The 24,908-nt window shown below is 43.6% G+C and overlaps 1 protein-coding gene across 1 annotated transcript; it reads right to left on the reverse strand.

Annotated features, from left to right (window-relative positions):
* Positions 1-6,324: 6,324 nt before the first annotated feature.
* Positions 6,325-24,225, reverse strand: PNN (pinin, desmosome associated protein). The gene is made up of 9 exons (XM_030559219.1): positions 24,037-24,225; positions 23,088-23,159; positions 19,339-19,404; positions 13,617-13,689; positions 13,444-13,538; positions 12,038-12,113; positions 10,766-10,921; positions 10,543-10,681; positions 6,325-8,725 (listed from the first exon to the last, which is right to left on the reverse strand). The coding sequence occupies exons 1-9, from the start codon at positions 24,147-24,149 to the stop codon at positions 7,437-7,439; spliced, it is 2,079 nt and encodes a 692-aa protein (XP_030415079.1). The 5' UTR covers positions 24,150-24,225; the 3' UTR covers positions 6,325-7,436.
* Positions 24,226-24,908: the final 683 nt, after the last annotated feature.

Consider the following 24,908-nt stretch of genomic DNA (forward strand, 5'->3'; position numbering starts at 1 on the left):
CTGTGAGGTAGAGAAGTTTTATCCTAATTTTATAGATGGGGAATAGAAATTAGTGGTACGTCTACACTGCAGTGTAAGCCCAGGGTTAGTGACACTTGAGTCAGCTGCCTCTGGGTTAGAGAACCTAGGGCTTGAGCATCTAAACTGATTGTTAACCCTAGGTTAAGGCTTTTCTTACCCAGGCTTGAACCTAGGGCTCTGGTAACCATACTGCAGACCCAAGTCAAAAGAACCATATCCCAGACTCCCAAGAAACCTCCCAAAACATGTCCATTCTAACCCTTTGACTATAGTGCCCTGTGGCGAAAACTGGATTGTCCATCCCACATGTCACAGAAAGTTTGAACAACCCACCAACACATCCTGATGAGCAGTCATTTTGGTCTATGCACCCGCAGCTACCAGAGCCAGCAATATGGAAGAGGCACCTTTGAAGAATTTCTCTTGCTTGTGTTTTCACTCTTGTGTTGAGAGAAGCAGAGCTTCTGTGGAATGCTGGTGGATATTTCGGCAGCATTTTCTCACCCAAAGGCACCTGACAGAGCTTATGATGGAGCAGGCGGACAAGGACACAGACAGGGCAGACTCAAACTGGCTGATGCTCTTCATGACACTTGGTATGCCCTCTGATGCTCTCTTGTGGACTAGTGCTTTCGGAGCAGGGCCCAAGCACAGACAGGTGGGATCACATCATCATGCAGACCTGAGACGACCAGCAGTGAGTTCAGAACTTTTGCATGAGGAAAGCTGCATTGCTGGAGCTTTGTGAGCACTTGTCCCAACCCTCCATCATAAAGATATTTGCATGAGGACAGCCTCACCAGTACAGAAGTGGGTTGCTATACCCCAGACTGCTACAGATCCGTTGCCAACCAGTCTGGTGTTGTAAAGTTGACTATGGATAAAGCGGTGGTGACGTTTCTGAGCCAATCAGGCATGTGGTTTATCCCAAGGTGGTGAGCATAAATAATATTGCTGAAGTAATTGCTGGCTTTGAGAGAATGGGGTTTCCAAACTGCACCATGGACACTGATCGGACCCATGGCCCCTGTGGTTTGCCCTTGTCAAGGAGCATGAGTTCATAAACCACAAAGGCTACTACTCCATTGTTATGCAGGCTTGCAGATGTAGAGGTCGATTTATGAATGTCAGTGTGGGAAAAGTGTGCACAGGAAAAGTTCATGATGTCTGGATTTTTTGCCAATTGGAAATCTACATTCATGGACAGGCTGGGTCACTATTCCCACCAAATGACATTGTCATACATGGAATTTCTGTCCCCACAATTATTCTGGGAAACACTCTGTACCCTCTGTCTTGCCTTATGAATCTATACTCTCATTTTAGAGTCTCTGGCAAAAGATGGTTTAATTACATTCTCAGCAGGTGCAGAATGGTTGTTGAATGTCAGTGGACATGCTACAAAAAGTTTTTTCTATCATTGCAGGCCTTCCATATTTCGGAGGACATAACACTTCTTTTGGTCCCTGATTGGGAAAGGGACCAAAAGAAGTGTTATGTCCTCCGAAATATGGAAGGCCTGCAATGATAGAAAAAACTTTTTGTATTCTAATATACAGTGACTGACAAACACATCTAGGAGTGCAGTGGACTGATCAGCTACCCAGGTAGCCCTGGAAATTACGACCTTCTCCGACATGTGACTACCTATCTGGAGTTCCTGCTTCAGGAAAAGTTTGCAGCTAGCAGCACATGGGATTGGATCAAAATTCATGAGGGAATTAACAAGATGCTGCATGAGTTTCCACATGGATTAGCCTATTATGACTGCATGCAAACACATCACAGCCATTCTCCTAACCTCCCCCACTCCATAGCACTCATCTGGACAAAATTTCAAACCCTAGTCAAATTTGGGAAAAATTATTTTGTCACATATGGACTACATTTAACTGAAATGTACTAGATTTGCAAATGGAACACATTTTCCCCTCCCCGCCACAGTTCAGTGTTTCCAGGAGGTTCATTACACTATTGAGCGGTTACATAGCAGTGTACTTACAGGCATGGCAATGCAAGGTTATTATTTGTAAGAAACAAGAATGCACGAGCAAAAATCTGCGCCTTTCTAGTAAAAATTCACTTTCTATGAGTTTTTACTGTTTACATTTCTAGGTTGCCATTTTGAACTCCATGTATGGGGAAGGAAAGAGGAAGGGAGCCAAGCTGCTGGCATACAACTCACCATTAGTGGCTACACACAACTAGATGGGGCTTTTAATAACTTTTGCATTGGTTCATAGAATGGAAATCCCTTCCAGGCCTATGTTAATAAACGTTAAAATGGAGCCAGAAACTTACCAGGCTCTGGGGCACTTTCTGTCCTTTCTGGGTCCCTTGCAGGCTCTGTAGTGGGCTGTTCCTCAAGGGGGGGCATCAAAAGGCTCCTCCAAGAAAGGCCCCAGGATGTGCTGCTGCAGCTCCTACAGTGAAGCCTCCTCTGGGACTGGTTTCAGAAATAGAGCCCCTGCACTGTCTTCACTTGGCACCTTCTGCTGGCTCCGATCAGTTCCCATACCAGACTCTGGGGACAGCTGGTCACCATCCTGATTGACCAGGGATCATTATGCACCACAGCTAGCTCTGTGTTCGGCACAGTATTCAGCACCCAGTCAAACTCTTCATAAAACAGGCATGATGTCAACAAGTTGCCCAAAATGTGGTTCTGGTCCCTGGTTTTCTGGTACTCATTCTTGAGAAATGTAATCTGGTCCCTGCACTGGTCATTAGTCCGGCAAATTTCCAACACTGCCAGTTTCTTCATTATTTGTTGGCATGCATGATCATTCCTGGTACTCTTACTAAAGCCCACTGTTTTGCTGGCTTGCACCAGAGTGTTTACCAAAATCTGGCTGTGCTCCCGTGACCATGAAGCAGTATGCTCTGCGAAGGACTTCTGCTCAGTCTCCATTGGAAACACAGAAAGCTTTGTAATAGCGTGCTTGCAGCTTGGTGGTCAGAAGACAATGGAAAGTTTAAACACTGACTCACCGAGCTGCTGCGCTACAAGAAGATTGGTTCTGTGTCCCTTGAGTCAACTTGTGATTCTTGGGAGAGAGGACAAAGGAAGTTGGCCCACAGGATTGTGGAATAGTTTCGGTGGACTCCTAGGATCCAAGTCTGGGGGACTGCATCTACACTGCAAAACAATAGGGCTCTAACCCTGGGTCCTGGCTAGATTCAAGTTTGAACCCTCCACCCCCGCAGGGTAGTAGGAGCCTAGGTCTGAGCCTGAGAAATATGTGCAGACAGAAGAGAGGTTTGGACTCAAGCCTGAGTATGAGCCCAGGCTTACGCTGCAGTGTAAACATGCCCCAAGTAATTTGCCCACAGTCACACGACAGTTGTGGTAGAACCAAGCATTGAGCCAGATCTCTGAATTCTAACCCAATGCCTTAACCCCAACACCATCCTTTTTCCTCTTTACATGTGTAGAAATCACTTGATGGCCAGTTGAAAATCTGTTAGTCTGAGAATGGAATTTTGCTCTGCTGGTTTTCTACAGTTCAATGGTTTTTATTTTGTAAACATTTACTTCCAATCTCCTTTAAAGATAAGCAGTTTTAAGAGTTAATGGCAAGGACGAGCCTATGTAAATAACGGATTTTTCTGAGTGATGTGACATTAGTGCACATTTGCTACATTTCATCTATGCAGCTCTATACATCATTCATGAACAATCATTCTGCAGACTTTTGGTTTTAGCACCAGGACTCAGCTACTGTGAAATATCAGATTAGAAGACAAAGGGCATTAGACTCAATTTAAAAAAAAAAGTTTAGTTAAGTTTATATTTCCTGTTATTTGATTAATGGGTGCTGATCAATATGAAGGGCCAGTGGAAAATTGTATACTGAGGTGGTTGTGGGGCTTTACTTTGTTAAAATACAGAAAAAACAACCCTTCTTGTCACCTAGTCTATTAATCTTAGGCCATGTCTACACTAGCAATTGTTAGCAAAACTGTTAGCGCTCAGGGATGTGAAAAAACACCCCTTTGGGTGATGTAAGTTTTGCCAGCATAAGTGGTAGTCTGCACAGCACTATGGCCAGTAGCTCTCCTACCAACACAGCTACCACGGGTCATTGGGAGTAGTTCAATTACGTTGACAGGAGAGCTTTCTCCTGTTGGCATAGAGTGGCTACATGAGATCTTACAGTGGCAGAGCTGCACTGGCACACCTGTGCCGCAGTAAGCTCCCTAGTGTAGACACAGCCTATTAGTCACAGCATTATTGCCCTGGTGAAATATCCAACATGATGACACTACGTATGGAGTAAACTGCATGGCAAGCATTGTTTACTTTTTAGAGAACAGGAATGTAAGCAAGTAGCAGCTAGATCTACTTTGATGGAAATAGAAAATGTACCAGTATGTACATTCTCTAGGTAATAAATGACATCCTGAGCCTGTTTATCTGACATGGCAATGAAGACAGACTCAACTGCATTCCTCTAATTGCTGAATTAAAACTTGGCAAAGTTTACAGAGAAGTCAGGTCCGAGAGACTTGTTTTCAGCTTTCCAAGGCTTGGCAGACAGCTTTGATTTGCCAGACCCAATAAGGCACAACTTTTGAACAGAGTAATTCTCCACTGGCACAGTTTACACAGGGTCATGGTAGATTCTTCACATAAAATTTTTAAATCAAAATTGGATTTTTTTCCGCTTAGAAGATATGCTCTCTTTCAAACAGAAATTACTTCAGGGAAGTCTTATGGCCTACGTTATGCAGATCAGACTAGCTGATCACAATGGTCTCTTCTAACTTTAAAATCTATGAATGCCCACACCATGTAAATAGCACTTTTTGTTTAAATAAAACCTTTATTTCTGTCAGATTGTTTGTATATCTTGGCAGCAGTTTTTCACAGACTGATCATGAATGTTATGTACCTCAGATTTCCCTAAAAGAGGATTTGTCTAGTCATAATTTTAAGGCCAGAATGGACCATCATAATAATCTAGTCTGATCACCTGGAATACACAAACAATATACTTAGTATGGTGATCAGTACTAAAAAGATAAAGTCTTTTAGTTTCATTGCCAAATTATCCAAACAGCTGTTGAGACTGGAAAGAGAATTGGACCTTTCCGTGTCTCTAATCCTCATCTTCAGACAGGGAATTGGACTCTTCCTATGCCTGCTGACAGCAGTTGTGTAATGACCACATGCACTCTACTTCTGGAGACCCAGCAACCATTACAGAAATATTCAGTTAAAGATGCTATTTTCAATACTGTCTGAAGTTGTTTTGTTTTTTTTAAAGATAGGGAAAAGCAATCCTGAATAGACCTCTCACAACTACAAGGTCCAGAATATGTTTTGCAGGGAGGAAGGGACTTCAGCTTTTAGAGAAGTGACTGAAAAGACTACAAAACAACTTACTGCTACTGACATACATGGCTGTTTTAGTTTGGTTTGCAGCCATCTTGCTTTTGGGAAATTTAGTTTTTCTGACCATATCATACATAAATGTCTGGGTCTGAATAGACTGGACAATTTTAGTAAGGCTGGCTATGAACAGTGCAGCAATGTGAGCTTACTATATATATATAGTAGGCAGCCAGATATTTTATAAATTGTTATGACAGCCATAAAGCCATAGTATCTGTTAAGTCAATGTTTTTTAGTGTTCTGTAGAGTTATGAATTTAAGTTCCCAGCTTGTCTTTTGAAGATGGTGTACCAGTTTCTTTTGAGAGTGAGGTTTGAGAGGTCAGATATGAGTGAACGCTTTGTGAGAAGTGTTCACCCACAGGTGTTTGTCTTATTTTTCAGAGTGAGTTTGATGCATAGTATTAGTAGGTGAAATGAGACAGTTGTTAGGGCATACGATGCAGTGGATTAGGTATACCACATTGTGATATGCTGTTATAGGATTCATGAAAACCTGCACAACACCTTCAAAAGGCAAGCCTGGGAATTTAAATTAATAATTCTGCTTGACACTAAAAACCATTAACTTAACTAGAGACACTGATTTTATGGTCCATTACAACAATCTGGATTACATCTGGCTGCCTCCATTGTCCTATAACTGCAGAGGTGTTAATTGCTCACTTCATTTTAAGAGGTCTCCTACAACGTGTGAAGACCCTACACTTCATCCTTCCCACCTTGTATTTAGTTTGGACACTCTGGTTACCTTTCTCCAGACCTGAAGTGAAGCTCTGTGAAGCTAGAAAGCTTATTCTCTTCACCAACAGAAGTTGGTCTAATACAAGATATTATCTCCCACCTTGACTCTCTCAATGTTAGCCTTTACAGATTAATATGCACAGAAACAGTCTTAAGCATTCATTCAGTAGTCTAATTAGCCACATTTATTTGCACATGTACAGAACAGGCCAACAGGTATGTCATTGTTTCATACAAATTTATAAAAACAAAGTCACCTTGATACACCATCCTGCTTTATTTGGAATTTACACACTTCCCTATCAAATACATTCAAAAAGTATCCTTCAATACAACAACATTGGTATTAGTCCCAGATAACTCCAACGTAATAGTCACAGTGGCACATAGGGATCAAAGTTTAATCAGTGGCAAACAAATACAAGATCCTAGTTAAAAATGAACAGAAGTCTTGGCCTTTTCCACCAATAGCCAGCAGAGAGCATCACTAAACATTTGTTTTCAGAACACAGTTGTAAACATAACCTGAGCACCTGCAGGGGACAGAGTAGCATTCCAGATTCTCTGACTCTGTCTTGGTCTATGTTAGCATTTTTATTTAACTACTGCTCATATGTGGGTTGGAGAGAGATTTGTAAAACGAGAAAATAAATCAAGCTAGATTGGTTAGGGTGGGGAAGAAAGTAAAGAAATGAAAACAAATTGTTCACTTCCCCTCTCTCTCCTGCTTTGGGAAGTTGAGGCTGTGTTTAGTGGGACTCTAAATTCCAATTCTTACCAGGGATGGAGGAGAGAAGATAGAATGGTAATTATGTTAGGTTACAATGTTATAAAAGCTCCTAAAATATGTAGATTGAAAGGGGAAAGTTAAGTGTCAACAGGACATCTCAAACCATTTATTTAAAATGCACATTTATTTCTACAAAAAAAATGTATGATACAGAAGTAGAAGTGATCACACCAATTTAAAGATTTACCTATTAAAATATACAGAGATTCTTAATGAGTACAGGATATTTAAAAAAGATGCAAAGGGGGGTTAATTCTTTTATTTGTACAGTTTTCTGGAGCTTCACATAATTTTGATAAGTAACCTTTTACAAAATTATGTAAAAAGTACAAGATGCCTGGTAAACGGTCTGCATTTTTCCAAAAGACTTTTTACAGCATGCATTTGTTAAGGCAGCCTTCTCCTCCTCCTCATAAGGAATCCTTTTACTCATCAAGTAATCTTCTGCTGCAAAGATTAGGCTAAGGAAGTTTAGTCTCTTCTGTTAACGCCTTTTGTCTTTCCTGTCTGATTTACGGTCTCTTTCACTCCGTGAAGTTCTTTTGCCTGACCGACTATTTTCTGACACAGACCTCTTTCTGTCAGACCGTGAACTTTTATCCTTTGATCCTTTTGTATCTCTGCTACTACCTTTTGAAGACTTGTGACTTCTGTCTAGTCCTGAAGCATCCCTTCGCTTCCTATCCAAGCTCCTCCTGCGCTTTCTATCCCTATTATGACCCCGTCCTCTGCTTCGACTTCTGCTCTCGCTGCTGCTAGAGCTACTGCTGCTACTGTCTCTGCTACTACTTCCACTAGTGCTACTGCTGCTGCTGGAACTACTCCGACTACTGCTGCTGCCACTGCTGGAACTGCTGCCACTACTACTGCTGGTTGAGCTAGTACTACTAGTACTAGTGCTGCTGCTACGACTCCGACTCTTGCTAGTCTTGTTCCTTGTCCTACCCCTGCTTCTACTCCTAGTTTTACTCTTAATTTCTACACTTGTTGCCTGGATCTGATCCGACTGCAACTCACCCAGCTTTACAGACACCACAGCGACTTCCTCCTGGTTTGCCTGAGGCTCTTGATCTTGAGTGGACCGAGACAATGGCGGAGGCTGTGGCAGTGGCACAGACTCTGGCTGGGGCTGTATCTCTGCCTCAGGCTCTGGCTGGGCTTCAGGCTCCTTTTCCTGTTTCTCTTCAGGTTCAGCTTCAATTTCTGGTTTGTTAGCTTTCTCCTTTTCAGGAGAATCAGTGTTAAGCTCTTTTGCTAGCTGAGCATCACACTCAGCTTCTGGTTCCACTTCCTTGCTATTTTCACTTTCTAATGGTTCTACACTATCAGCCTCATTCATCTCCACTATATCCTGCTCGTTATCCACTGGCTGAGAACTCTCACCTTCCTCTCTTACAACCAAGACCTCTTCATGCTGACTATCCTGCTGCCTGTCATTCTCCTTCACCTCAGCCCTCTCTTCTACCTTATCCTCCATTTCATGTTTCTGCTCCTCCTCCTCCTGTTCTTTCTCTGCATCACTATGACCTGCCCCTATTTTCACCTTTTCCTCCCCTACCTCCTCCATTTCTACATCATTGTTCTGGTTACCTGTCTCCATCTCTTCCACCTGCTGAGCCACCTTACCCTCTTCCTGCTCCTTGTTCTGTTCTTCTTTCTTTTCTTCATTGTGCACCTCCCGCTGTTCTTTTTCCTTTACAGACTGTCTTCTGGGCCTGGCCTCCATTTTGTTAATTTGTTCTGCAAACTCATTGCGTCTATTTTCGAATATTGCTGGAGAACAAGAGGCAAACATGAAAGTATACATTTCAGAATAACTTGTCAACGTTAAGACCAAAATATTACTTATTCCCAAATATGTGTTTATGAATTGTAAAATACTATGTTCCTGTTATCTTTCCGAAGTACTGTGCTATTCAAGTGTAATCCAAAAGATGGCAACAGTTTACCGAGAAAGTAAAAGGGGACAGAGGTAGGTGAATTTAAGTCCAAATTTTACGTTTTATGAAAAGCTATCCAAAAAAATTGGTCAACAGATGTTCAACATTTCTAGAATTCCAATGAAGAATGTTAGTTTTTAAAGCTATTAATGTTTAAATCAAATGTCAGAATATAGGATTCCTTGGGCCTAATTTTAAAGTCTGATCCAAACCAAATTAGACCATTGCCAATCCAAAGCCAACCTGAGCATGTTGAGTTGTTTTCATACCTGATGCAATCTGACTAGAATAAAAGTGTTTGTAAGGGTCTAGCAATGACCTAGACTCCATTTTCTTTACTTTGTTTCCTCCATGGAGCCACCAAGGCTAATTACCACCAAACCCTCAGGCCACCTCAACCCAGTGCCCTGCAAATGAAGGGTGTCCACTTCTCCCTGGGTCGCTGTTCTGAACCTGTGCTCAGTGCTGACATCCATCTTTGGGGCCAGCTCCGGCCGGCCTCCTCACTGCACTGTGTGCGCTATGGAGAGGCACTGCAACTCATCAACATACTCATTCTGCAGTGCACACAGTGCAGTGAGGTGAAGGGGCAGCCAGAAGGAAAGGGGTATGCAACTGCTACCATGCCGCTCCAATGAGCAAGAGGAGGTAATCCTTAAGCCCAGGAATGTCAGGCTGTTTTCAGCTCAACCCTAATACTTGTAGTTGGGTCTTGTCAAGTTTGGATTGGTTTACAAGACTAACACCAGAGCATTTTCACTTTGGTACTCATACTATTGGCACTTACTAGGTTCCATTGTCTAAGCTCGATGAAATGAAAGTAGTAAGAGCCTAAATGGCATAAAGTAAATTAGATTTTTTAAAAGATCAATTTTATTAATAAGGTATTTGTACACATGAACTAGTTTTAAACTAGAATTTAACTTGACTGCATTCCTTTCAGCTAGGAAGGTCAGTCAGAATGATATAAATCCCAATATAGAAAAAAGGCTTTGAGGGAGGGAGATCTCACATTTAGGAAGATTCCAGGAAAAATACTACAATTGATAAATTCTCAACTGAAGTATACCCTTTAAAAAAAACCCATAATATGCTCAGTAGCACACATATTGATCTACTTTAAATTGTTCCCTGAAAGAAACTTAGATAGTTATTCTGAGGAAAAGGGTGCGCATATTATATATATTTTAAGATCAATAATTTTTAAAAAACTGTTTAAGTTATCATAAATGAGCTAATTTGTTCAGTTTCTCAGAACACACAAGTTGCTGACTCCTTGGTAACACTTACATTTTCACACATGCTCGCTCCATGGAAAGTGCCTCCTTACCTTCTTGCCTCATTAGCATTTACAGGCGAGACATGGCTATGGGCAATAACATGAGGCAAAGAATACAACTCACACACCTTAAAAAGACTATATGCATACACTACTTCTCAACTGATTTTGCACGAGATAATGATTTCTTTAAAAAAAGGCATTAAGTGACAGACAATCTCACCCCACTTCTCCACCAAACACTGTTTAGAAATGTAAAATTTGCTCTAGTAATGGAATTAAGATATTGAAATTCATAAAATTAAAGAAAATACATATCTTGCTTGAGGGAGGGGAATATGCTCATACTCCTTTTCCATACTACCACCTACCATTCATTTTTTTTTGCGAATCATCTATTAGCTTTTGCGTAGCGGGACACATCCTGCCTGGTATGTAGAAGAGATGGGGCCGTGTCCTGGTTCTTATATATTTAATTATTTTGGCATTATGTTCATTCCATTCTTCTTGCTGAGAAACAAAGGAAAAAGTATAAGATACACAAGAGTACATTTACATAAGAGAAGTATCGAGAGTAAAAGACAGAATACTCACCAGTTGAGCAAGTTCAACCTTTTGTTCCAATAGACGCAGTTCTGTCTGTTTAGCGCGCCTTTCTTCAAACAATTCTCGCCTCTCATTTTCAACCTGCTTTCTCTCCTCCTCTGCCTGCACTTCAAGCTTTTGTTCAATTTCTTGACGTCTCTTTTGCTAAAGGTAAATAAAATATCGACTCAGCATTTCCTTCTAGTGTTGAAGAGGTCCGTACTCTTTATCAGTTTTGTAAGTATAAGAGTTATGCAAACATAAATGTTACATGCAGTTACATTATGGAGTGAAATACATACATTCTTCCTTTAAACACAAGTCAAGATAGAATTCAGAAGCTAGCTAGCAACCTGTAGAAAAATTCTGATATCAGTTTAAGACCAAACAGTTGTCTCAATAGGAAAGAACTCAGAGCTGCAACTTATCAATAATTGTTAAATAGTTAATTTTATCTAAGCAATTATTCTTTTTTTTTCTTTAAATCTTGTCATCCATTTGGGATCAGGCTGACCAACCACCAAAAATGCTTTTCTAGTTTAAATGGTTATCTAGTGATAAGTTACAGCTATACTAACAATAGTTTTATCAATACCACAGGAGACTCACACATCTATTTACTGAAAATGGGAAGGCTTACAATACATGTTATGGAAAAAATCACTGACTTGTGCACATAAGTGGCATAGCACAATTACGTTCTTATGCACTTTTGGCACAGTTGCCTATGGTTTACAAAACCAGAACACAGAAATAGAATCACTACGTCTTAAGTTAGTGATTATCTTTAACAACTGTTTTGTTTTGTATTGTTCACTGTAATAAACGACTTGTTTGACTCGTTAGATATCACAGCCAACCTTTTAGTTGGCTACAAGTGCCGTTCACTTTGAAATTACATCACGTACTCAGTACCAAGAGAAAAATGTTATGCTTTTCCTGCTCTGCAAGTGTTTTAGAACATGATGCTTTCTTAAAATTTCCTATGAGCATATACAATTTATCACTTGTGTCATGACAACTGGGGACAAAGCTCAGTTTTGCAGCACTTTTAAATCCTAAAAGAAAGTGCCCCTACCTCGTTTTTATAGCTTTTCAGTTCAAAGCAACTTTAAAAGCTTCTTAAACTCTTGGGCCCCTGGGGTCGGGACGTCTCACTATAAGCAGTGCATGTATCATAGGAATTTTTCACTCCGTGCATTGAAGCAGTAACTGCTTAATTTTGCCTCACTTGCTTTAGTGTGTCAGGTTACAGCATATAATATTAAGAGAAACAAGTACCCTTTCAGTAGCAACTGTGGACTCTTGTTTAAATTTCTGAAGAGTGCCCATCAACAAGCCAAATATACGTCGATTCCTGAATAAAAGACAAAACAGTTTTTGAGATTCAGTTTAAAACATAAGGTTTTTGCTTGCATAAACACTGAGGAAAATTACTGTAGATTTGTGACACCTATTTCTAAACGGTCACTAACATTCTAAGGTCACAAGAAGAGGTATGGGCTGTGCCAACAGTACAGATTATAATTAATAATGTATACTTTGATATGCGTGTACACTTTGCTTTACCAAATAGATTAAGACATGATCTAAGCCCAGAAGATCTCACGCTAACAGACAACAGTTCAGATAACAGTGTGGAAAAATAACTACTGAAGAATTCATTGTAAAATACATACATGGAAAAAGTGGATTTTAAGGAAGGATTTAGAAAAGGGCACATAAAGAATTAAAAGCAAAAGACTGTTCCAAGTGCAGGGAATAGCAAAAAGACCAAAGCTGAACAAACTGTTTGGGCTAGTAGGGGGATACATGTACTGGAAGAGTCTGAGTTCTGTCATTGGACTATTGTGTGAACTTAAGGTCATTTCACTTCTCTGTGCCTCCATTTCCCCAGCCATCCTTTATCTATGAGTTGGGGAAGGGACCACCTATCACTATGTGTTTGCACAAAACCTTATATGAGTGTCACAAAGTCAGTGGTAGGGGCTGACTTTCTCACTTGACTGTAGAGGCTGGGAATAAAAGTTCACTGGCATCAGGCTAGCTGTGATCTTGTCCAACTGCATAATGTGCTTGACAATTATAAGACTTATTTAAAGAAAATACATTTCCTTCCTTCCCCTATCCATAAACTCACTCCTCCATGCCTCCCATTACTGCCTTTTTCTGAATATTCTTCTTCCCCATCCAATACCTCTTTTCCCAGCCTTTAGGATTTTCTCCCTTGTCCCTTACTTTTAGGAACTATGCCCCTCCCCTTTAAGGGATACTGCCTCCCCCCCCCTCCGGAAATTCCTCCCCCTCAATCATTTTGGGCATCTACCTGAGAAGATAGGATACCAGAAGCAACTACTCCTCTTAGCATGGAGCCACAGGGCTCACCCTGCGCAGCAAAAGCCAGGCAGAAAGGAGAAGAGAACAGAAGCAGAGTCCTGAAGTCTTTGAAGGGGGGGTGGGGGGAAGCATGTGAGATCTGAGGACGAAGCATTCTCTATCATGCAATCCATTCTGAGAAGTGTATTTAGGCTACGTTTACTCTCAAGGTAGCCCTTCAAAGTCATCATGTATAAATATTGCTTCAGTAACCATATGAAATTAAAAAAATATATATACCACGTTCCATGTTAGGAGACAGAACAAGTGAAGGTGCCACATAAGCATAAGGAAAATAGATGTATAAGTACCTTTGTTTTCCCTTCTCATCCATAGTTTGATCCTGAATTAGGTCTCGACGTGTTCGCTCTTTGGAGGTAGCAACAACAGAAGATTGCAACGCCGGCTACAAGAACAACAAAACAATCAGTTTGTGTTCCATCTATGCACTTTTGTGCCAAATGCCCACTCTCTCAATTGTTACCTTTTTAACATCTTCATCCTCGGCGTCGCTTTCATGGCGTGATTCTCTCCTTGTCCGACGTTCCCCACCCAGCCTGAGGAGAAAATACAAAAGTCAAACATCATTATTTGAGACTGAAACAAGTATAATGGAAAGTTTACATCCCAACAGAGAGAGCACTTTTCAAGACTGCTGCAGCCAAGTGCATCAAGATTTACAATAAACTCTCATTGTCCAGAAGTTTAGAAGATGGCCAATAAATAGCGCTCAGGCTACAGTTTTGCATATGGGACTCCAGTGTCAGAGAACACAAGTATTAGAGTTTACAAACGGTACACCTTAAATTGCTTTAAACCAGGGGTGGCCAACCTGTGGCTCCGGAGCCACATGCGGCTCTTCAGAAGTTAATATGCAGCTCTTTGTATAGGCACTGACTCCAGGGCTGGAGCTACAGGTGCCAACTTTCCAGTGTGCCTGGGGGGTGCTCACTGCTCAACTCCTGGCTCTACCACAGGCCCTCCCACCACTCCACCCCCTCCCCTGAGCTTGCTATGCCCTTGCTCCTCTCCCTCCCCCCAAGCTTCCTGCATGCCATGGGAGGTGCGAGGAGGGAGGGGGAGGCGTTGATTGGCGGAGCTACTGGTGGGTGGGAGGTGCTGATGGGGGGCTGCTGACGTATTACTGTGGCTCTTTGGCAATGTACATTGGTAAATTCTGGTTCCTTCTCAGGCTCAGGTTGGTCACCCCTGCTTTAAACACTATCTAGTAAAATAAGAGACAGGACTGCCTGTTCAGCTATTTATCGTACACCCAATACATTACTATCCTCGGTTTTATTCCCAGTTTATATCCTTTCTGCACTTAAGTTTAGTAAGCATTTGTAAAACAGGTATAAGTATTTACATACAGCACTTCAGGGTGGAGTTCAAAGGGCTTCAGAATTTGTAAACGGTTTTGAAATTTCAGGAGAAAAATGTTACTGAAGTTATCTAAAATGGATGATATCCTCACAATAAATTAATCCCTGAAATACGGAAAATTTCCAGATAATGGATCAATATTTCAGTGTAAGCATTTTTGCATAATTAAGTATTAACTTTATAACAGATTTTAACCCAGAACAATTATTCTCCAAAGTTAAAACCCTAAAAGGTGGTCTTAGAAGAGGCAGATTAGTATCATACTGCAATATGATTTATGATTAAGCAGCAAGATGTTTAAAACGGAGTAAATTCCAACTACTTCTGAGAGCAATATGGCACCAATTCAGAAAAGCACTTAAGTACATGTTTAAGTGCTTTGCTGAATCCAGGTCTTAATAAAGAACAAGCCTACAAATTAACAGAGCTATTCCCAATTTTTATCTCCTGGTATTTCTGTATCACAAGGCCAACCTAAAGTAGAGAAACTCCTCACTTAAAGTCTTCCCAGTTAACACTATTTTGATGTTAAGTTGCTGATCAATTAGGGAACATGCTCATTTAAAGTTGCGAAATGCTCCCTTCTAAAAAACTAAAATTTATTTGAGCATAAGCTTTCGTGGGCTACAGCCCACTTCATTGGCCCATGAAAGTTTATGCTCAAATAAATTTGTTAGTCTCTAAGGTGCCACATGTACTCCTGTACTTTTTGCGGACACAGACTAATACGGCTGCTACTCTGAAAGCTCCATTCTAAGTCGTTTGGCAGCTAGCTGTTTTGTCTGCTGCTTGCAGGAAGAGCAGCCTGTTGCAGCTAGCTGGTGGGTGGTTGGAACCAGGGTGAACCAGCAACCCCCCCATCAGCTTCCCACTCCCCTAAATTCCCTGTGCAGCAGCTCTTCCTTCCCCCACTGCCATGTGCTGCTCCTGCCCTCTGCCTTGGAGCTGCTCCCAGAAACTCTTGCTTGTTGTACGGAGGGAGGGGGGAAAAAGGGGGGTAATGTGAGGGTGTCTCCCCCTCCCCCCTGCTTACCTCATCTTCCATAGAGCAGGGGGGACACAGTGGAGGGAGGGATCTTCTAGGCCAGTGCTTCTCAAGCTATCTGATGTGGGGGACCGGCAATTTCCTCCGCCCCCATGTGCCTGGGATGGGTGCCATATTATTATCCTATTCTTATGAGGAAACTTGCCATGGACTGGCAGCCAATGGCTCACGGCCTGGCACCCACCGGTCCACCACTTTGAGAAGCACTGTTCTAGGCAATAGCTGCCCTCTCAGGTCTCAGCAAGCTGATTTAATTAACAAGACAGTGTACTTAAGCCTGGGGTCAGCTACTTAAAGGGGAAATGCACATTTTTTCTCACACACAGAGTGTGTGTCTCTGTCTGCCCTCCCTCCTTTCCTGCTGCCTTGTAGAGTGTTGAGAGAGTTAACCCTTGAGGGCTCAGTTAATTGCTAGTTCATGTAGCAGTAAGGCATTCCCTGGGAAATATCCCACCCTCCCACTCCTCCACCTCAACCAAGCTTCACAATTATCATCACCACGGTGTACCAGTATTAAATTGTTTGTTTAATGTGTGTGAGTGTTTGTGTGTATTAGTCTTGTCCGGTGAAAAAAGTTTCCCTGGAACGTAACCCCCTCATTTACATTAATTCTTATGGGGAAATTGGATTTGCTTAACATGGTTTCGCTTAAAGTTGCATTTCTCAGGAACATAACTACAACGTTAAGTGAGGAGTTCCTGTATAAACACTTTATATTTCAAGACAGACTGCATATATATGTGCGATGTTTTAAGATACTTTAGAAACAAATGCAAATTTTGTTTTTCTAAAAGAGTACAATGAACACAACTACGGAACTCCTTTAAAACTCCACAAACAAAACCAACTGAGACCTTATTGCTGAACTGCAGCAAAATAGAAAGTGTTTCTGATTAAAGGGAATCAGTTACACGAAAATAAACTTGGGCAAAGCTAATCAAAATTTTATGAGATTCCATTCCTGTGTGTTGCTTGTGTTTATTTAAGATGTCTCCTTCACAACCCAGTTTCTTCAAGGATATGACTACTCTTACAGTTGTACAGCGCTAGGAGTTACAGCTGTCTTCGTACAGCTGTGTAGGGAAAGTGCTGCAGTGTGGCCACATTTGCAGTGCTGCTGGGAGTGGTGCATTGTGGGCAGCTATCCCAGCGTTCAAGTGGCTGCAACGTGCTTTTCAAAAGAGGGGGGTGAGGGGGAACGCAGGGGGGGAGAGAGAGAGAGAGGATTTTTCGATCTGTCAGCTCCCTGCCTTGCAAGTTCTAAGGACTGAAACACACATATCACCAACCTGCAATCAATTTAAAAGTTTTGAGCCCTTCCCCTACCCCTCTCTTATTCACTAAATGCAAATTATGGACTCCTAAATAGCCTTCAGACCACATAAGCAGCTGCTCAATATGGACTCCCCCCTCCCCCTCTGCCGTGTGACTTCTCTCTTCAAGGAAACAGCTGTGAATCTTCCAAAGCAATTCCCCTGTCTGCCTCCGCTCGCTCGCTCCAGCAAACAGGAGCTGTGTTTGTTTTTAGATAAGCAGCTCGGGGGAGCTCGGAGTTCAGCCATTCTTCCGGTTTGTTGTGAGCAGGCACTCTGGGATATCTCCTAATACCCTGGAGGCCAATAACAGCGCTTTTGGTGGCCACACTTGATGAGCAGTGCTGCATCACCAGCGCTGCAATCGTTACACCCCAAGCAGACCAGGTGTACAGCCAGCGCTGCAGCCAGGGAGTTGCAGCGCTGGATGTGCCTTGCAGATGTGGACAGTTACTAAGTTGCAGCGCTGTAAACCCACCACCAGCACTGCAACTCTCCAGTGTAGGCAAGTCCTGAGCCTTCTATAAAGTCAAACCTAGGTAAAAGTGTTGCTTCAGAATGTTGCAGGGTGACAAGTTTTACACCATCTTTGCACTATATGATCACACAGAAAAGATTTCAAGAGGGGAAGGCCCTATCAAGAGCCATAAACTCAGTAGCAAGATCCTCAAACATACTCACACACACTGAATTTGGCAGTGATACGTACTAAATTCTGGGGCAAGAAGATCTATTGAACTGACTAAGAAATAAAATCACTGCTGTATTCCATACTTTATTAAAAGATAACCCACAAAGAAAAAAATAGAGGATATGCTCACCTATAACTGGAGTTCTTTGAAACGGACTCTACACATTCACACTCTTGGGTTGCACTATTGATGCAGTTCAATGATCGAATGGCTCATTTCAGTGTCACCCAAGTGTCCTAATATCCCCTCCTTCTCCTTCACTGTTCCTGAATGCTCTGACGGTAAATCTATAAAAGTGGGTGTGGCGTTCTGGGCAGCTCAGTTCCTTCCACCACCTTCTCAGGTTTGTGACTGTAATAAAGACTTCACAGACAATGGGTAGGGAGTGTGAAAGCGTAGAGTCCATCTTGAAGAACTCAAGTGACAGGAAAATAACTTCTATGTCTTCTTTGAGTGGTAGCTACACACGCCCACTCTTGGGACAGTCTGATGAGTGGTACAGTACTGTGAAATGAGGAAAATGGGACAGAGTCCTATTTAATCACTGACTGAAGTACAGCTCTACTGAACAGTGCCGCACACCTGGATGCTGAATCAAGGGAGTAACATTTACAGAACATGTATACAGAGCTCCAAGTTCCAGCTCTGCAGTTTTCAACAAGCACACATTTAAGACATACCAAAGAGGCTGCCTTAGCCTAGTGAAATGTGCAGGAAGAGGGATAGAAGGTAGTATGTAGTTCTCTAATACAGAGCCTAACCCATTTAGACAAGCATTGAAAATAACCTGGACCTTTACTATTCTCTTTCAAGGCTATGGAGAGATTAGGGGATTTAAATAAAATGTCAGTGCTCTTTTATCAACCAACCTCCCGAGAGTGCATGAGGTGTGGAAAAGAACACTAGCAGGATAAGTGACTGGTCAAAATTTAAGTCAATAAGGGAAGAAGCTGCAGGCAGCATGAGAGCACTCCAACCTAACTACTATGAAGTTCCACTGTCAGAGCTGCAATCCAACAATGGTACATGTAAAAGCCACTCAAAGACATAGTAACAAGTTTGTGACCTTATGCTTTGTCTATACATGGGTTTGCCTTGGTTTAACTTAAACAGTTTAAATTCAATTTGGTTATACCATTGCAATTTTAATGTGTAGAAGAAGCTTTAGTTCTCTGCCCCAGCAACAAGAAACTCTCACTGCCTGCACTGTCAAACTTCTACGACTATATTAAATGATAAAAATACTAGCAAAAACATTCACTTAGTATGTTCAGCAGTTAATGTTGACAATTAAGCATTTTAGATTTCAGTTTTAACACCCCATTGAGCTGGGGGAAAGGGGGGGGCGCGCACAGTTTACATTCATATATTACTTCAGAACCGTTAAAGGGTCTGTATATACCACTCAAATTCTACATTTGATCGCACTCCTTCACAATTACAGAAGATATCAATAGTGGAAACAGTGGCTTAAAATGGAAAGCAAATACTACCTTACAGGTCCATTGTATTGCATTTTATAGTGAGGAGAAGAGAAGATTTCATCAGAGGTGAGATGGACATGTTAACATAGACAGAGAATCATTACCTTACTAGTGCAACACTGATCTTCCAAAAACATTAGTGACAAGAGTGTCTTAAGTCGGGAATGAGTCATCTTTAAGTAATTATAAAGCCATCAGACTAACAATTACCAGTTCTGATAATTTAAATTTGCTAAATCATAATGACCTTTTACCCCAGTAAAGTTTTTATGTCCACCTTTGTACCTACCTACTGGTTGCCCCTTCAAGATCCCTCTGTTTGGCTGGGGGTCCTCCACTATCCGAGAATCCACGCCTAAAAAAAAACCCAAGACTTAAGACAGAAAGTACAACAAATAAGTAGTAGTCTGAGCAGAGACCTGAAAGCTAGAGTTCCCAGTGCAGGTCTGTCACTGACTCAACTGTGACCCTGGGTAAGTCAAACCTCCTGTCTATGGGTACGTCTACACTACAGGATTATTCCGATTTTACATAAACCGGTTTTATAAAACAAACAGATTGTATAAAGTGGAGTGCACGCGGCCACACTAAGCACATTAATGCGGCAGTGTGCGTCCATGGTCCAAGGCTAGCGTCAATTTCTGGAGCGTTGCACTGTGAGTAGCTATTCCGTAGCTATCCCATAGTTCCTGCAGTCTCCCCCACCCCTTAGAATTCTGGGTTGAGAGCCCAATGGCTGATGGGGCAAAAATCATTGTCGCGGGTGGTTCTGGGTAAATGTTGTCAGTCATTCCTTCCTCCAGGAAAGCAATGGCAGACAATCATTTTGCGCCCTTTTTCCCTGGATTGCCCTGGCAGACGCCATAGCACAGCAACCATGGAGCCCATTAAGCTTTTTTTTTTTTTTTTTTTTTTAAAAACAGTCACCGTATGTGTACTTAATGCCGCAGACAGAGGCGATACTCCAGCACTACACAGCAGCATTCATTTGCTTTTGCATGATAGGAGAGACGGTTACCAGTCGTTCTGTACCGTCTGCTGCCGGTGTAAATTGGCAATGAGATGACTGTTATCTGTCCTTTTGTACTGTCTGCTGCTATCATGGGTGCCCCTGGCTGAGATCGGCCAGGGGCGCAAAGGCAAAACTGGGAATGACTCCCGGAGTCAATCCCTCCTTTATGGTTTCTAAAAATAGAGTCAGTCCTGCCTAGAATATGGGGCAAGTGTACTAGAGAACCAGTGTATCAGAGAGCACAGCTGCTCCATGTCAGATCCCGCAGAAATGATGAGCTACATGCCATTCACGGGGGGGTGCCCCTGCAACAACCCCACCCATTGCTTCCCTCCTCCCCCAACCTTCCTGGGCTACTGTGGCAGTGTCCCTCCATTTATGTCATGAAGTTATAAAGAATGCAGGAATAAGAAACAGTGACTTCTTAGTGAGATAAAATGAGGGGGAGGCAGCCTCCCGGTGCTATGACGGTCCAGGTAGGACATTAAGTGGTGCGGGGGAGAGAAGCCCAGCATGCTGCTGCTATGACAGTCCAGGCAGGACAGAATCTTTTCTTTACACAGGAAAGGGAGGGGGCTGACGGAGCTCAGCCCCCAGTTGCTATGATGAGGACGGTTACCAGCCCTTCTGTACCATCTACTGGGATGGACCAAGAATCATTCCTATTTTCACCCAGGCGCCCCCGGCTAGCTTCACCTGAAGCCAGCCAGGAGCACTCACGGGTTGATAACAAGGATGGCTACCAGTCCTACTGCACCGTCTGCCACCGGGTAGGGGAGAGGAGTGGATATTGCTCTTCACTGCTGCAGCATCGCGTCTACCAGCAGCATTCAGTAGACATAGGGTGACATTTAAAGAAGCCAAGAAATGATTTATTTCCCTTTTCTTTCATGGGGGGGGGGGGAGTAAACTGACAAGCTATTTCCTGAACCGCGCCGGACAATGTGTTTGAACCTACAGGCATTGGGAGCTCAGCCAAGAATGCAAATACTTTTCGGAGACTGCTGGGGACTGTGGGATAGCTAGAGTCCTCAGTACCCCCTCCCTCCCTCCATGAGTGTCCATTTGAGTCTCTGGCTTCCCGTTACGCTTGTCACGCAGCACTGTGTAGCCTGGAGATTTTTTTTTCAAATGCTTTGGCATTTCGTCTTTTGTAACAGAGCTTTGATAGAACAGATTTGTTTCCCCATACAGTGATCAGATCCAGTATCTCCCGTACGGTCCATGCTGGAGCTCTTTTTGGATTTGGGACTGCATTTCCACCCGTGCTGATCAGAGCTCCACGCTGGGCAAACAGGAAATGAAAATCAAAATTTCACGGGGCTTTTCCTGTTTACCTGGCCACTGTATCCGAGTTCAGACTGCTGCCCAGAGCGATCACAGTGGTGCACTGTGGGATACTGCCCAGAGGTCAGTACCATTGATTTGCAGCCACACTAACCCTAATCCGATATGGTAATACCGATTTTAGCACTACTCCTCTCGTTGGGGAGGAGTACAGAAACCGATTTAAAGAGCCCTTTATATCAATATAATGGGCCTCGTAGTGTGGATGGGTACAGCGTTAAATCGGTTTAACGCTGCTAAAATCAGTTTAAACGCGTAGTGTAGACCAAGTCTATGTGGGTAATGCTTGCCTACATTGCAAGAAATAACCACCAAAATAATTAATTAAATTTTGGTAACAGCCAAATTATATAGCTTTTTCAAAACTCTAAGTAAATGGCCTATATTAGTAGCATGAAGTACACAATAACCCTGTAATTCTGACCTGCCAACGCCTGATATTCTACTATGGGAAAGTATCACTTGGCCGCGGCAGACAGTCGGCCACAAAATAAATAAGTGTCTCATGTAGCGTGACGAAGCGGTTCTGGTGGGACCCAACTGAGAGTGCCAGTTCAGGACAAATTGCTTAAACAGGGCAGTTACAGCCCAAGGCTGGGTTTCTCCACCTCTAAGGCAAACCAAACCACCCAGACCAGAGGACTTTGGTTTCACCCCACTGGCTAACCACAAGTCACACAAGCAATTTCCTTAGACACTCCAGTTTCCCAGTACCACCACCAGTGCCACTCGTCCTGGGGATGAATGGTTCTGAAAACCAACACCCCAATAAAAGAAAACGGTTCTCTTGATCCCAAAGAATCTAGCCCCAGACCCAGGCCAACATACAAATCAGATCTTACCCACAAATCACACTGTTGCCAATTCTTTAGAATCTAAAGGCTTATTCATAAAAGGAAAAAGATAGAGATGAGAGCTAGAATTGGTTAAATGGAATCAATTACATGCAGTAATGGCAAAGTTCTTAGTTCAAGCTTGTAGCAGAGATGGAGTAAACGGCAGGTTCAAATCAAGTCTCTGGAGTACATCCCCTGCTGGAATGGGTCAGTCAGTCCTTTGTTCAGAGCTTCGGTTTGCAGCAAAGTTCCTCCAGAGGTAAGAAGCAGGATTGAAGACAAGATGGAGAGGAGGCATCAGCCTTTTATAGGTTTTTCCAGGTGTAAGAACACTTCTTTGTTCTTACTGTGGAAAATTACAGCAAAATGGAGTCTGGAGTCACGTGGGCAAGTCCCTGCATACTTTGCTGAGTTACAAGGCATATCTGCCTTCTCTCAGTGGGTCAATTGTGTAGCTGATGGTCCTTAAGGGGCCATCAAGCAGGCTAGGCAGAGCTAACACCAACTTGTCTGGGATGTCTCCCAGAAGCATAGCATAAGTTTGAAGTACAGACAGTAGAGAGCTAATACTCATAACTTCAACTACAAAATGACACATGCATACAGACAGCATAATCATAACCAGCAACCCATAACCTGGTCTTAGACACCTTATATGACCCCCTTTACATAAGATTTGGTGCCACTACAGGACCTTGGTTGCAACCATGTTCTATATGGTCCCAACCATGTTCTATATGGTCCCAGATTATATCAATAACATCACAGTAGTCACAGTTAAAGCCAACATGTGCATAAACATACAGTAACTTTATTATATCATCTAATTCTGCAGTTTCTTACCTTAGCAATATGCTACCACGCCCTCTACCTCCACCAGGGCCTGTGATGGTCAATAATCTACCTTGAGCGGGCCTGGAAAAAATGTACTAGGTGTTAGAACTTGAGCAGGGTAAACAAATACATGCTTTCTCTAGACACTTGCATGGCCTCACACACCAGACACAGACTGTGACAGAGCCTCAAGTGCCCGGAGACAGAGCCATGCTTGGAAAAACCATGCCAGGAAGCAGCAGCACAAACCTCGGGGAGGTGCACAGGGAAGCGATTGCTACTTAGGGTCACCAACATTATACTTTTTTTAAATAAGGGGCTGCTTTCCCACCCACCCTACCCTTCCTCTCAATATCATTAATATTAATAAGTAACAACAACAACAACAACAATAATAAGCAGCAGAGCTCACCTACATTATTGAAAAAATAAGGGACTTTTGGAAACCCTGTGACCCAACCTCAACCCCGCTGGGCCTCCCAGCTAAATCGCGCCTGACAGACGACTGAGAAAGGGAGGCTCTTTGTGTCCCCCTTACACGTTACCGACTGTACAGGCAAATCACACGCACCGTGTCCCTACAATTACGGGGTAGTGAGAGTCGATCCAGCGCCCGGCCCAGCAACCCCACTCGAACAACAAGGAAAGCGGCAGGGAGCCCCTGCCTGCACGCTAGAGGGAGGCCGCAGCGCCAGCCAGGGCGCTCCTGGGGGTCTCCCGCACTCACGGGTCGGGACCAAGTGCCCGAAGCGAGAAGGTGCGTCGGGCTCTGGCCTGGGGAGCCCCAAAACCCGCGAACAGGCGGCAGGGTTTGCGGCCAGGGTCGGACATGCGCGGCCCCATCACTCCCCGAGAAAAGGCGCCCGCAAGGCTCGCCCCGACCGCCAGGGCCCAGCCCGGCCCGCCCCAGCCATCCCTCCGCAGCCTCAGGCGCGCGCCCACCCAGCCCCAGCCTCACCTCACATCGTTGGGGTCCCGGCCCGTGAGTTTGCGGATATTCTCATCCACGTGCTTGAGGCTCTCCTTGGCCTTTTCCAGCTGCTCCTGCAGCGCGCGCACCGCCACCGCCATGCCGCCAGCAGCGCGGCCTAGTCAGGGGCCTAGCGCAAAGCACCGCTGGGTAACGGAGAGAGATGCCCCGCCTACAGGCTACTCGTCCCGCCCTATAACTCGCCAATCACAGAGCTCAGAGCCAGAGTGCCACCAGTAGACAACCACCGACCATCCGCGTCCGCCAATCACCAAACCCCGAAGAAGAACGACACCTCACACAGCCAAGCATTGCCCGACGTATTTGCCAATAAAAGAGCCCATGTCGAAGTGACACCTCCCAACATCCCGTCAATAATCGCCTTTGCCTGCCACATCGGCGAATCACCAAAAGGACAGACAAAATGACACCACTCAAAGCCAACCAGCACAGTTTCCTTCCTTCCGGTCAACCAATCAGAAGCGGAGTAATACTGTCCATCTCCACCCCACTCTGAACTTTCCCTCCGCGACGCCTCAGAGGCTAAGAGGCAGAACTAACAGGACTGGGGAGTAGCCAATGAGCTCCCGCTTTGTTATAAATGAACCAATAACAAAGCATTTTATTTGTTCCGCAAGGTCTGGCGTTTAGCCGCTCAACTCGCGCCCTGCTCGTTTCTTCCTCCTGCAGCCAGCCCCTCCCCTAAGCACCTGCCCTATTACCCGCTGCCTCGCTCCTGGGGAGAATTTGCTGCAGAGAAGCTGAGAGCCGCCCTGGCTGCTAGTCTCGCGGGGCAAGGCGAGCCGCCTGCTTGGCGCTGTTGTCCCGTCCTTCCTAGCGCAGTGCGGGTATCTCCCCTG

Source organism: Gopherus evgoodei, chromosome 4 (genome assembly GCF_007399415.2).
Source record: "Gopherus evgoodei ecotype Sinaloan lineage chromosome 4, rGopEvg1_v1.p, whole genome shotgun sequence".
NCBI lineage: Eukaryota > Metazoa > Chordata > Testudines > Testudinidae > Gopherus > Gopherus evgoodei.